General features: G+C 37.8%; 1 protein-coding gene across 2 annotated transcripts in view; it reads right to left on the reverse strand.

Annotated features, from left to right (window-relative positions):
* Positions 1–2,335: 2,335 nt before the first annotated feature.
* LOC139138033 (serine/threonine-protein kinase 38-like) overlaps positions 2,336–14,060 on the reverse strand; it is a 48,827-nt gene continuing 37,102 nt past the window's right edge. For both annotated transcript variants that reach the window (XM_070706258.1, XM_070706265.1), the window contains exons 3-11: positions 13,793–13,838; positions 12,646–12,852; positions 12,082–12,205; positions 11,285–11,439; positions 10,977–11,079; positions 10,593–10,654; positions 9,787–10,028; positions 7,884–8,068; positions 2,336–7,210 (exon numbers count right to left, since the gene is read on the reverse strand). In XM_070706258.1, the coding sequence (XP_070562359.1) occupies positions 7,068–7,210; positions 7,884–8,068; positions 9,787–10,028; positions 10,593–10,654; positions 10,977–11,079; positions 11,285–11,439; positions 12,082–12,205; positions 12,646–12,852; positions 13,793–13,838 (1,267 nt within the window). In that variant the 3' untranslated portion in view covers positions 2,336–7,067. The remainder of the gene's footprint in view (positions 7,211–7,883; positions 8,069–9,786; positions 10,029–10,592; positions 10,655–10,976; positions 11,080–11,284; positions 11,440–12,081; positions 12,206–12,645; positions 12,853–13,792; positions 13,839–14,060) is intronic.

A 14,060-nucleotide genomic window follows, 5' to 3' on the forward strand; every position in this document is an offset into this window, starting at 1 on the left:
AAGAGCTTCAAAATGAACCCCACAAGCAGTAAACCAGAAAAGTATTGGTAAAATATCTGTCACTGGGGTGAATTCTACCTGTATTGGGTTGACTACTTGCTTTTCATTTTGTCACAACTTTTGAAGTTAGAACATATTTTATGCACAAGCAGAACAAAACTGCTGGATGATACTTCAAAGGGTACAGCTATTGTGGAGCTCTGATCAATGCAATCACTGTGTTGTTTATCACCAGTATTTCAGACTTTTCAGTTTACTTCACATATTTAATTATATGCCAGTCATCACCAGGTGTGTTATGGCAGTATGCACGAGTATATCAATATTACATGAATAGAATCCGTGTTTATCAATGCAATCTCTACAAATGTGTGTATGTGTTATCTCAGTGTCTTTCTTTTATGAAAACTAAAAACAATGCAACTGTAAACTTTTGAAAGTCCATAAATGGAAATCAATGCAGGTGAAATAAAAGTTTGCTTGGCATCAGTGTATATATGTGTTGTGTCTAGTTTTGAATGCACCACATTCTTCAAAATCTGATCATTCCAATTGTAGTTGTTTGTAGTGATGGACATTTCTCAGAAAATACTCTCCACCAGGAATTAAAATAAAAAGTAGGGTTTTTTGCGTGAAATCTCACATCATTCCAGCTGTTTTCATTGTGAACACTTTACCTGGCATCAGGGACATAATCACTTCACTGCACAAACTCTATGTATGCGCCCATTTGAACCTATAGGGACAGTAGCTGTAACTTTTGATTATTGTCTCTATTTTTGTTTTATGTGTCAATTGCAAGTAGTTGTTCTACTCTCAAAAGAATGTTAAAACACTTCACAGCCTGTTAATGCAGGCACTCTATACCTAAAATGCACAATTATTGTTCACATTTGATTCTAGTCCAGACCAGAATTCGCCTGTCAAAAACAACAATGCAGGTTACACATGTACAGGCTGAGTGGACAAGCGGAGTACTGTGTGTCCAAACATGCTTTGGAGAGGACAAGAAACTGCCAACAACAAAAACTGAAAAAAATCATTGAAAATTGTAAGTATTGGCCAGGAAGTTCACAAGGAACACATGATATAGATATAGTACCTTTGTAACAACAGCTAACTATATTTCCCCAGTGAATATATCAAATAATGGCCAAAATAATGATTAAAGTCTTCAATAAATGTTGACTCCTTGCATTTATGAGGGTATTTTACCTTTAGTTTGACTGTCATGCACAAATCCCAACTCACAACATGCTTATGGCACCACTACCCCCCATGGAGACTGGTCACTCACTATTTAATTTGTTATGAAAATTTGACATTCAAAATTCTAGCGGCCCTTTTGGACAATCATTGATTTTACTGGGGATTGGGTGGAGATAAATAATAGTCCAAGCATCAGGTTTTTGCTTTTCCAAACTTTCATTGAGGGGAGGGAGTTTCATTGACCATACACACATCTGAAATAAACATGGACCACATAAACAGTTCTGGTGTTTTGATACCATTTCGGAGTCATGAGTATACATGTATACTGTTGCCCCATCAGACAGTCATTAGGTCTATACATAATGCTGTTGCCCTGTCAGACAGTCGATACCAGTAGGTGTAATCGTGTATGCTATTGCCCTCTCAGACAGTTGATAGGTCACTACATATATGCTGTTGCCCTGTCAGACAGTTGATAGGTCTATACATGTATGCTGTTGCCCTGTCAGACAGTCATTAGGTCACTACATGTATGCTATTGCCCTGTCAGACAGTCGATAGGTCTATACATGTATGCCGTTGCCCTGTCAGACAGTTGATAGGTCAATACGTGTATGCTGTTGCCCTGTCAGACAGTCGATAGGTCTATACATGTATGCTGTTGCCCTGTCAGACAGTCATTAGGTCTATGCGTATATGTTGTTCCCCTGTCAGACAGTCGATAGATCAATACATGTATGCTGTTGCCCTGTCAGACAGTCGATACCAGTAGGTGTATACGTGTATGCTGTTGCCCTGTCAGACAGTCGATACCAGTAGGTGTATACGTGTATGCTGTTGCCCTGTCAGACAGTCGATAGGTCTATACATGTATGCTGTTGCCCTGTTAGGCAGTCATTAGGTCTATGCGTATATGTTGTTCCCCTATCAGGCAGTCATTAGGTCTATAAATATATGCTATTGCCCTGTCAGACAGTTGATAGGTCTATACCTGTGTGTTGTTGCCCTAACAGGCAGTCAGTCATTAAGTCTATACGTGTACCGGTATGCAGTTGCCCTGTCAGGCAGTCATTACATGCATGTATATGTAAAAGTTGATCAGAAATACAAGGAAGCCGTTCACTTTCATAGCTATGTACACTTTATTACAGACAAGAAGACCACAAAATGCCAGCATGCATAAGTTGAATTTACATCAATAATGCGAGCAACGTTTACAATTCACCAAATGCCTTCACCCCTATTTTATCCGAACAATGGTACATTCCCTTACAAGAAACTTTGGGACGTACCATTCAGAAAGAGGTAGGATCACATCATGACAGTACTCTCTCCTCCAGAGAGGTATTTACTAGTTTCAGTGATCAGACATTATAGTCAAAACATAAAAGCGGCTAACAGTCGGTCAAATACACAAGACGTAACAGGCGGAGAACAAAATACCTGCAAACACCCAATGCCAAAGTCATTTCAACTTTTTTTGTTACTTTAACTTTCTATGAAATCTAAAGGGCATAAAATGATAAACATTTCAAAATACAGAAATAATTTAGTGAATTTTTGACACCCTGATTATATAAGTTGTTTTTGATAAAAGTCTGCAAGACTAATTTCACAGTCCTGATTACCAATATTGAACTCTTTGCTCTAAACAAACTATGCATTTCATGAGAAAACAGGACCACTCTTTGTGCTCCTAAATGGACAATGCAGCAAAAACCAAAGAACAGAATTAAAAACCTACACAAGGGATATCCATAAATTGCTTACGAAGTCATTCTATGATTTCCTGCCATTTCTAGATTAACAGAAACACTAACAGTTATACAGACTTGTCAAATTAAATCTAGCAGGCAGATATTGCTGCTATTGGCAACACACTACGTTTTCATTTACGTTTAAATTTCACATTATCCTTTTTCAGAACAACTTTAAAACAAACCCTTGCTTTGGTATGTTTGGACGTCTTAAAAGGAAATGAGGGCAGAGCGGCGAGATTCATGGCCACCTACAGTGGATTTTGCAAAGTTGGTCTGAAATTATTTCAGTCCGTTGAAGGCTTAATGGTTTCCACGGTGGTCGCCATACCTAGGCTAGCATTTTAAGAAACTCAAGGGCAAGGACTGAACAATGTCTCAATCTGGAGATTAACCCTTTGAGCGCCAAAGTCAACTTTTGTCACCTTGTTTAAAATGTATCCCCATCAAATTTTTTCAGATTTTTGCCAAAATTTTGATGAAAACCTGAAGCCAATGACATGTGACGTCTATTTGGTTCAAAACAATCAAAAAAATTGCAGAAAAATCATAAAAATTGTTAAAATGTTGTACTAAAATTTTGGCGGGGAAAAATTACAGCACTCAAAGGGTTAAGCTGCGACTGCTTTAAAACGCCAAAATATTAAATCGGCTAAATTCTACAACTGCTCTGGCAAGGCGTACACTTTAAGCTGTTAACTTTCTACCTTATGACAAAATTCAAAACGTCCTACATTAAAGATTTATGAAATTCGTTTTATGATTTCCTGAAGGCCACCAATATTTCAGAGATACTCTTGATAAATGGCTGACAAGAAATGTTTCCACTTATCTGTCTCTGTGTTCAGAATCAGTTCCTGAACACAACTATAAAGCGTTTGTTACTTTGTGAACACTCGTGAAAAAAGAAAATTTCAACTGGAAACTATGGACGCTACTGCACGGCTGTAAATATCCAAATAATTCTTCTACTTGGAAAAACATAAGCTTTACATTGATCTGTGGCCATTTTGATGTAACAGTTTCCTGTTATTTAATTATACAGCATCGGCCATGGTTGAAATAAAAGTTAAATTGACAGGACACAGCATTCTGTTGTCATAGATACTGACATACCGTAAAGTAAATCCTCACTGAGGCTGCAATCAGGACAATTCTCTACATAGGACGTGTATTTCATGCAAAATATTTCAAGAAGCATACAGCTAAGTTAAAAGAAATCGGTCACATATTTAAAGTAGCCAATCCCCAATTTCCACCTGGTTAGTCATGCAAAAACAGATGCACTGCCAATACTACGGTATACAGTGCTACTGACATTCCATGAGAAAATATGGCTGACACGCTTCTTTACCATATATGGATATGTGCAACCATATATGGATGTATGCAAATTTGTGGTGACTGATTACCTTTAATCTGCTGTGTAATACACCTATCCATATGGAGCATTTTGGTTGTTTTCATGGGAGTCCCTAATAGACAGATTGCCCTGTATTTCACTGTCCTAGGATTTCAGAATCATTTTAACCCCTGTTGCAGAGAGCACACTGTCCAAAGGAAGCAAATTCTTTGATACTTATCAAAAATTTTTCCTCCACAACTTTTAACTGATGCAGCACTACTGCAATACAATGAAAAAAAATTTGGCAACATTTGATGACATTTTCTCTACTGCTAGTCTACCCAACTATACTACAACTTGAATATTATGTATGTGAAGCAAGGATCGGCAAACTTAACACAAATGTCTTCAATTTTACAGGATTTCAGTGCCTCTTCAGTGCCGATCCAGTTTTCACAGGAAAATGACCACTAATCTCTAAAAACAAAGATTGAACAATCGAGGTTTTCAACAAAAAATGTAAATTTGAAATCAGCAGTCTATTGCGAGAACTTTCCATAAGTACAAAGATCTACATAAAGTATTTGCATATTTCCAGGGCAACAGCCAATCAGATCATCAAATGCACAGCATTTGCATATTTCTATGGCAACAACCACATGGTAGTTCGACACTTTTGACGTAAGTGTTTGCATTTCATTCTCATTAGTTTCATAATTGTGACAACACATGAAGTAACTGGACACAGTCTAATAAATTATAACGTTGATATTTATAACTTTTTTCTCTTTGGCTTAGTGGAGAAAATTATAGTACATGAGAGATATGTAATTAAGGCATCTGAAGCACACATTTCACACCTTCTCCAAAGAAAACTTCATTCTATAATGAGCTGAACTGCCACTTAAAATGACTACTGTAGTTCACATCGAAAATAAATGAGCTGGACAGGACCAAGGATAGGGAAAATCATAACTGACATTATATGAAACAGGAAATGGTGAAAAAATTACTGATAAAGCAAAATTTCCAAGACAGGATTCAAAAGAAATGCTCATTCATTTGTCTGCTTTGTTTATGAAATCACTTTTCCACTTCACAAATAGTATATGGGGCTACAAAACCATGATTTATGCCAGTCTATGTGTAACTAAAGGCAGCATTCTAATACGATTGCTTTCTGATAAAGACACTGTTAACTGAATTTGAGAAGCTCAAAAGATCTGCACATCCAAAAGTGAAACAAAAGTTAATATTTGCACAAGACAGATAAAATCAAGAAATAATTATTTTTGAACTGTACTACATGTATATGCAGTGTGCCTTACTGTAAAGTCAGTATGTTGTTCAGGTACATTTAGCACCAAGTTGATGCCGCACAGTCATGGATTGAATCCCAGCCTGTGCGAAGACCTCTCATTCTATTCCTAAATTAGGGCCAACCTATTCTATACACTGTCTCAGGATTGTATTACACACGATATACCACAGCATACTGAGTGTACATGTGGATTGCATTGATGTATCCACTTTCACAAGCTTTGAGAGCGCCCTCAAGCGATGGATCTTACAGTCTATGTAATCCTATCCCCACAGTGGAACCAAACGACTCATCGCACTCTCCAGCTTTGGCATTCCACTGTACATGAATAATCAGTGTGTACTGAGCATACATGAGATGTACATGATGGTGGCGTTATCAAACAGTGTAATTTGACTCTCTAACTTCCTCTGTTCTGAGATGGAAGAAATCTACAATGGCTATGAAACAAGTGAAAAGGATGCCACCATCCGTAAGTCAAGTATATGTGTTATGAAGTAATAGGGAGCACCACTCACACAGCCTATGGTGCACAGGGGATTTCAAACAAACCATGAAATTTTGTGATATCAGAAAATACATACCAAATACACATCTTTTTAAAGGTCGTCTTTACATAAATCCAAGTAATACCCAGGGCAATTACACTTCAAAAAAAATACCAGGGAAACATAAAACTTAGATTTGAATCATGCACACTTAATTTCCAAATGATAAATACGATCACAATGTTAACCACAATGAGATAAATTTCAATAAATAATTTAAGAAGTAAAAGATTGTCTTTTCACAATGAACGTTGGGATTATAGTACCAGTATAACCGTACCCAAGTGTGAACAGATTATGAGCACTTTTGCTGTCCACATAATAAAAGTAAAAGTAATCTCACATAAATCCTGTTAATCATATCTGCCCACAAAAGCTTTGCAGATTTTCTCTGTGAAGTGGACAGTGACACCTGCCTGTTTGGCTATTTTTTGCCAAAACTCAACTATAATGGTGTGATTAATAGCAAGTAAACAAAATATTTTAGGTTCGTTTGCAACAGTAATAGACAACAGTGTGATTTTTTCCTAAAACAACTTCTGGCATCGCGTCCTCCCTCCCATAATGATTCACTTGCATAATTTGCATTGATAATATGGGTCAAAGGCCATAACCCTATTTCCAGATGCATCATTTGATTTTTGCATTGATAATGAAAGTCCCTAACCCTAGTCCATGCAGCTCAACAAAGACTGTAAACCTCTGTAATTTCATTACTCAAGTGGACTTTGTCACCCTAACCCATTGGTGAACCATCATCATTCCCTCCTCTTCAGGGAGTGGACTCTCCCAGTTCAAAGGCAAACAGTGGACTGGGAACAGACCACTCTCCTGATGAGTAGGGGTGAGCAGGATCAGAAAGTCTACTTTTTCCTTCCTAGAAGTCAGCTCCGTTTAACAGAAGTCTGTGGTAGTGGCTGCCTTGACACACCTCTCTGTGTCAGGCCTTCAAATCTCTTGAATGTGTAGTTAATGAACACCCAGTCCTTGTAGTGGTGTTCTTCACCTTCTTTGGGTGGAGTGGCCACTGTTGATACAAAGAGAAAATCCATTAAATAAAATCATACTATTAAAGTCTTGCAGAATTTCCGTCACAGAATGTCATGTATCAAGATGTCACTGTCATCTGCTGGAGAAACAAGCAGTTTTGAGTGAATAACTAATAAACAAACAGTATAAGGCTCTTCTCTAGTTCTGTTTGTAAATGAAAAGGCACAGCACTTGGAAAATTTTTTGAAGTGGCCCTTCAGCATCTGAAAACTTTGAATGTAAAGCGTCCCTGCCAAAGTTCAACTCAGAGCAAATAGTTGATTTCCAAATGCAGGTGAAGTGCGCCCTCACAGTCCAACATTGAATGACTGCTTGATCTCAGTGTTGCCGCCTGGTGAAAATTTGTGAGACTTCCTATCAATGTTGCCTTTCATAGCAATCAAAACTTGAAACAAAATATTTTGATAGAAACTACAGCAGTATTCTGGTTTCCTATTTGAGATCATGGTCCATGATTTTCCCTCTGTCATGATCTCTGAATATTTTGAAACTTCAAAATAGTCTATGCTGTTCACCCCCATTCTGTGTACATAGTTCCACATTCACCATGGTTACCATTGAGTTTTGGCTAAACCATGGTGTGGGAAAGGGGTTCACAAGTAGCATGAAGGCATGTAGTAATGGGAAATAAATAATGACATAAGACTCACATGGCTTGAGTTCAACGTCTGGGAAATCGTCAAAATTGGATGTATCATCAAAACTCTTGACGTCTATGTGTATTGCAGCGGGGCGTTCTCGGATGTGTTCCCAGTCAACGCCCTCAAAGAACGGGTGGGATTTAATCTCCTCTACTCCATTAGCACCAAGGCGATGCTCAGCATCACAACAAAATCTGAAATATTAAAACAAAACAGGCAAGTAATGATTAATGAGGGGAAGTAAATTTAAAGTCTGAACTCTGTGACACGGGCAAATCTCAGACAACTGAATACACATTGAGTAATCTGAGAAGTTTATGTAACCGTCGATATGCTTCTATCTACGCACGAAACCTTCACATTAGTTCTGTTCAGAGCTCACAGGCAGTAAATCAAATTAACCTTTTTAGCAGCATGGTTCGGTCCAAACCTATTGTTAGCAATGGTACATGTGGACCTGTTTAAAGGAAATTGGGGGTGTACAGGTTAGAGCCAGTTAAGCTCTGAGCAATATGGACACATGGTGCGGAATTATCCCAAAATATCAGAAAATATGTGAAATAACTCCTTGCTTGTTTTCTTCCTAGGGGACAGTCCCTCTGTTACAACTTGCAATGAACAAGTTGTTGTTGGATAGCTTCAATTTGGCTCTACTGGGATCACTTGGTACAGCATACAACCATTACTATGAATAGAGTTTGGTGAAATGATACAGAGTTAAGGCCAAGCCAAAATATTTCATGCATCAAGGGTTGTTATTCCTGGCAAAGTTCCAATTGTACACTATTGCATGTCAAGGTTTGTGATGTTCATGCAATTTTTTTCATGCAATTTGGTCTCAATGTCATTCACATGCATTAATAACCTGGGAAAATGGCTTAAATTTGGTGGAATTTTTAGACATTGCCCTTAAAAACATAGATTCACACATATACATATTTTTCAATATCTTGATTTCTTTTGAGATTTCAATGACAATCTGATAAAATTAGAATGCAATTTCAAAGTGGACATTTGCCATTTCAAAACAGGGGCCTAGTAAGAAAGCCATTCAAATCCATGCTAGGGAAATCAAGGTATATCTTGCGTACCTACTCATATATTTTCAGACGTATTTAACTAAATTTGGAGTTCTTGAAACATTCTGAGATCTTGCTACCTCCTCATTTGCATTTTGATGATGTCACATCACCATAGCAATGTTCTCAGATTATTATTCCATTGAAAATTTTAAGATTTCATTCACACACAGAGAAAAATCTAACTATGCTTATGGCTAAAATAATCCTCTTTGGGGAATAGACATGGTCAGTTGTCCACACTCAATAATTTGAAGTCAGTGCATGGTTCAATACTGACATGATTAATCGTCCCTGGCACCTGTGACTCTGATGTGATCTGAATACCATAGTAAGACTGTAAGACCTTGCCCCAGCTGGGCACAGGGCCAACATATCAAAATATAAGATTCAAATTTTCAGTTTCCCTCTTCCTCCTTCCAAAGTTGGAAAACTTTCATCCCAGTAAAAAGGGAGAGGTATTGTGGTCCTACCAAGAATTTGAATCTGAGTGTTAAAATCATGTATGCAGATGTCACCCTTCCCCTGGTTCCAGTAGGAGCAAGGCCTCACAGTCAGTAGGCTATTCACATCACGGCAATAACAAGTCACAAGTCCAAGACTCTTTGAACACAGTGTGCCCACATTTACTCTTTTGAGTCTACATGTACTTAAAAGCCAGACCTACTCAGGCCTAATACAGAGTGTCCATGTGTCCCAAACTGATATGTACAGCTAAGCAATATGTGAAAACAATGCACCCGTCCAAATAATTGAGGAAATGGTTCAAATTGTAGGAAGTTGTTGATAAGGTTTTACCCTTCTAAATACACATTATACATTCCAAAACTTACCTTTTGATAAAATCACGTGCTCTTGAGGATATTGGCACCTCTGGAGGAAAGACCAACGTCTCCCTCCAGTTCATCACCTTCCTGTAAGTTTCTTGTGGGCTCTCAGAACAAAATGGTGGATAGCCAATCAGCATCTCGTACATGATGACGCCTAGCGACCACCAATCACAGGTACTCGTGTAGCCTGTCTGTAAGAAGACTTCAGGAGCTATGTAGTCTGGTGTGCCTACTGTAGAGTACGCCTGGGGTGAAAAACAGAGTCGGTAGAAAAATTGTTAAAAATCCAAGAAATTCAAAGGCCTGAGTATCACTAGTGTATCAATTTTCATCAGGTTTTTACAAAGCATAGAATACTTTCTCACAACAGGACTATTTAAGTAAGTTCCCACCTTCAAATTGAAAGACTTAAAATCTTACACCCAAACTAACTTTAAACCTTTCCCTTTCAAAATCAAGAATAAAATACAGGGGTCATCGTGCAAAGTTTGCTACTGTGGAAACAAATTATTCAATATTTATGGACACTTGAAATTCCAAATGGATACCATCACTGTGTTAATGCTATGGAGCAAAATACAATTTTTGATTTACAAAGATCTAAGTGAGTGAAAAGTTTACGTACATAATGAGCTCAAAGTGAGCCCCACCAGTGGCAGACCACATTGTATTGTGAAAGTTTCATAGTCAGAATAACTCTCCCGGAGGTGCATTCTACCTTCACAAATAGATTCAAAGTTATGGTTTGCAGTCACCATCAACTGGCTAACTCTCTTTGTCATGATTATTGGGGGTCAAAGTTCACTCACCAGTGCTCTCCTGTTTTTCTTCCAACTCTCTGCCATTCTCTTTGAGTCCATTGGTTTACTTGCTGTCGGGGTAAATCAAAAATACAGATCAAAATGAAAATGTCTCCTAAAATGCCAGACGTTGCTCTGATTATGTGTAAGTGCCTGAATTTACTGGAATGCAGAAGAACATTGGGTATGTGAGCGTGTGTATTGAGGGTTGGTTGAATGTGAAGACCGAAACTTACTAAATGCACATGAGTGGTGTATATCAGGGGGGAGGGGAGTTGAATGTAACGACACTGCCTTATTAAGGGTGTGTAGGTGGGAACATGAGGACACACTGACTTCCATAAAGGGGGATAGGATGGGAAGGCATGTTTGAATGTAAGGACACCGACTTACCAAAGTCACTGGGATGTGCCTGTGATAGATCTCTGTAAAACTCTGTTCTGTGTGCTTTCTTTAGTCCTGTGCATAGTCCAAAATCTGATAGTTTGATATGACCCTGTAACAATCCATACATCAAAAGTGTCAATGAAACCATGGGTACACTCTAGCGCCCTCTAGCGACAAGAAAATGGCCAAGAAGCAAACGCCCTAAAATGGCACATAGAAAGTCATTCAAGTGTCTTGCCAATGAAAGTTACAAGCATTGGTTTGTACATTACATATTCTTCAACTGAGTAACTGAAGGAAATGATTTCACTTACTTTGCTATCAAGCAGTAAATTATCTGGTTTAATATCTCGATGAATAAATCCTAACTTGTGTATGGAGTTAATTGCCACTATGGTCTCTGCAACATAGAACTGTGTGGCTTCCTCTGATAATGTGTCCTTTTTCATGAGAAGTGTCATCATGTCACCTGCAGAGTCAAGATCAAAAATTTTGTTAATCAGAACAAAGTTCATGCTCATCAAAACAAGTAATTGTAGTTCAGAATAGGAAAGACTGATAATACAATATCTATTTGACGCAAACTGATGAGAGTAATAATTTTGCACTGGCATCTGAAGACTGATTACTAAGCATGTGGGGTGAAATGTGCTCTGAAATTTGCTACTGATCGTCCTTCTGCTCAAGTGTTACCTTGTTCACAACTGTACGGTCACATTTATGCCCAAGAGTCAGTCAAATATTGCACTTCAAACCATCTTCAACAAGTTCTGATTGAATTGACCTGTCATCCATGTCAACCATGCAAAGCCTACCGACAGTAAGAAAATGGCCAGTCTGATATGAAGGTTTCATTTTTACATACAACTATTATCCTTAAAATTATTTGTGATATTGATCATAAAATGTGTGACACTTTGGAGAAGCAAAGGGCAGGGGAAAAGCCACACAAAAAAGACTATTAACCTGTTCTCCCAATTTTCTGATAATGGGTTCACACTCACCATAGATAACAATGGGTTTGGACCAAAACCATGCTGTGAAACGGTTAATAAAATTAAAAGAACAATTTTTAAAGTTTGTTTTCTCATTTCTAATGTCTTAATCTTACCTCCTGGCAGGAATTCCATGATGAGGTAAAGGTTCTGGGGGTCTTGAAAGGAATAGTACATTTTAACCACCCATGGATTATCAGCTTCTACTAGTATGTCTCTCTCTGCCCTGACGTGGGCAACCTGTACAGCAGATAAATGTTGAACACTGTCAGGATAGATTCCGTGTCATGACTAATGTGTTTTGGATAAAACACTTGTGGGACATAAATAAATACATAGTGGAATATAGATGTCCAGTTGAACTTTTTCAATATAACATGCATATGATTGTAATGTTATGCTTGCTGTTTTGCATGTTTTTTTCATTGTCAGAAAAACCTCATTACTATCACACACCTTGTCCAATTTTACTTGGAACAGTGTTCCCTGCTCATATTTTTGCATATGTACTCAATTTTTAAAATATACAATGTTAGTTTCCATTATAAGTATAAGAATAGGGGAACATTTTTGGTTGAGTTTTACGCTTTTGCTTGTTTACGCACAACATACATGTAGATGGAGAAGGAAGATTTTTAAACCAGTTCTGGATATCTGGGAAGAGGACACAACTCCCTAACCTGTTCTCGTTCATGCATATCAGCTTTCCTGAGTATTTTCATGGCATAGATATGACCAGTGTCTTTCTTCTGTACAAGTCGCACTTCACCAAATGCCCCTCGTCCTATGACCTTCAGCGATTCAAAATCGTCGACGCCCAGTCGCGACCTCTTGAGCCGTAGGAACTCTGTTTCTTTCTGTGCATGTTGAGATCGCCTCTCAGCTTTCTGAAAATAAAATAACACAGATGTTGAGGGTTAAAGGTATACAGTCACCTGTAATCTAAATATGCCCATATATGCTCAAAGTGGCATTCCTTGGTATTCAAAATGCCCATGTGAGGGCGCTGTTTTTAAAAAGCAGTCACCCGCTTAAAATCTGTGATTGGTTAGATTTTCTCTTTCCATGGTACATGTAACTGTGGCAAAATTGGAACAGGAGACAGTATACCTTTCAATGTAGCAGGAACTACATGTATTGACAATTTCTGTATTTGACTTCAGGCTTGAACAATCATTAAATATAATTTCATTCCATAAAGCACACGAGTATTTCACATTTCCACTTTGAAGTAATGAGGAAGTATAGAAAAAATATCACTTGTACACAATACTGCATGTTTACACACGTACTACAATCTTACACAGTAATCACATCTAAGTTTTTCAAAATCACACATCATAATATAATATATCTTGCAATCAAAACTATATCATTTACGTTTTCGTTACAGACTGGTGGAGTATCAACATGGAATGTACACACCTAAACTGGCAGGCCTCATCACAAGATTATTATGATCAGATAAGCTGCATTTCAAAGATATTGATGGCGACCTTTAAAGCTACTGCAGGTCAAAGGTTAATGTATGCAAAAACATGCAAACAGGTACTCTAATTAGATGTAACTCTGGCAAAAATTTCTGGGCATTGACAACAGCGGACAGCTCTTTGTTTGATGTCAGTTGATTACAAATCTCTGTGATTGTTGAGAGAATATCAATGTCAACTCTAGAGGGCGCTATAGGACAAGCGGACATACACCTGTCAGAAAACCAAGGATGGTTTTCTATTGTTGATCTGAATAACGGTTTCTACAATCTTGTTGACTTGGCCTGACAATAATTAGACATTGCACGTGATCTTAAAACAAAAGTGACATACATACCTCTTCATCTGAAAGTTCTGCTATTGAATTCTCTAATTTCCTCTGTCTGTGAATGAAACAAAACATTTTCATGTCAATCAACTTTGCATTTGAGAAACTTCAAGGACAAAGATGTTTGTTCTTTTCTCAATATTCATTTGATGATTGATTGATACAAACTATTGGTGGAAATTCATGAGGTGAGTTGTGAAAAATATGAAATCATGGAGGCTGTTTTGGTGTCACAATTATTTGAAACACCTGTTGGCTCTTAAATTGGGGTAGACTG

The sequence above is a fragment of the Ptychodera flava genome, chromosome 1 (assembly GCF_041260155.1).
Source record: "Ptychodera flava strain L36383 chromosome 1, AS_Pfla_20210202, whole genome shotgun sequence".
Lineage (NCBI taxonomy): Eukaryota > Metazoa > Hemichordata > Enteropneusta > Ptychoderidae > Ptychodera > Ptychodera flava.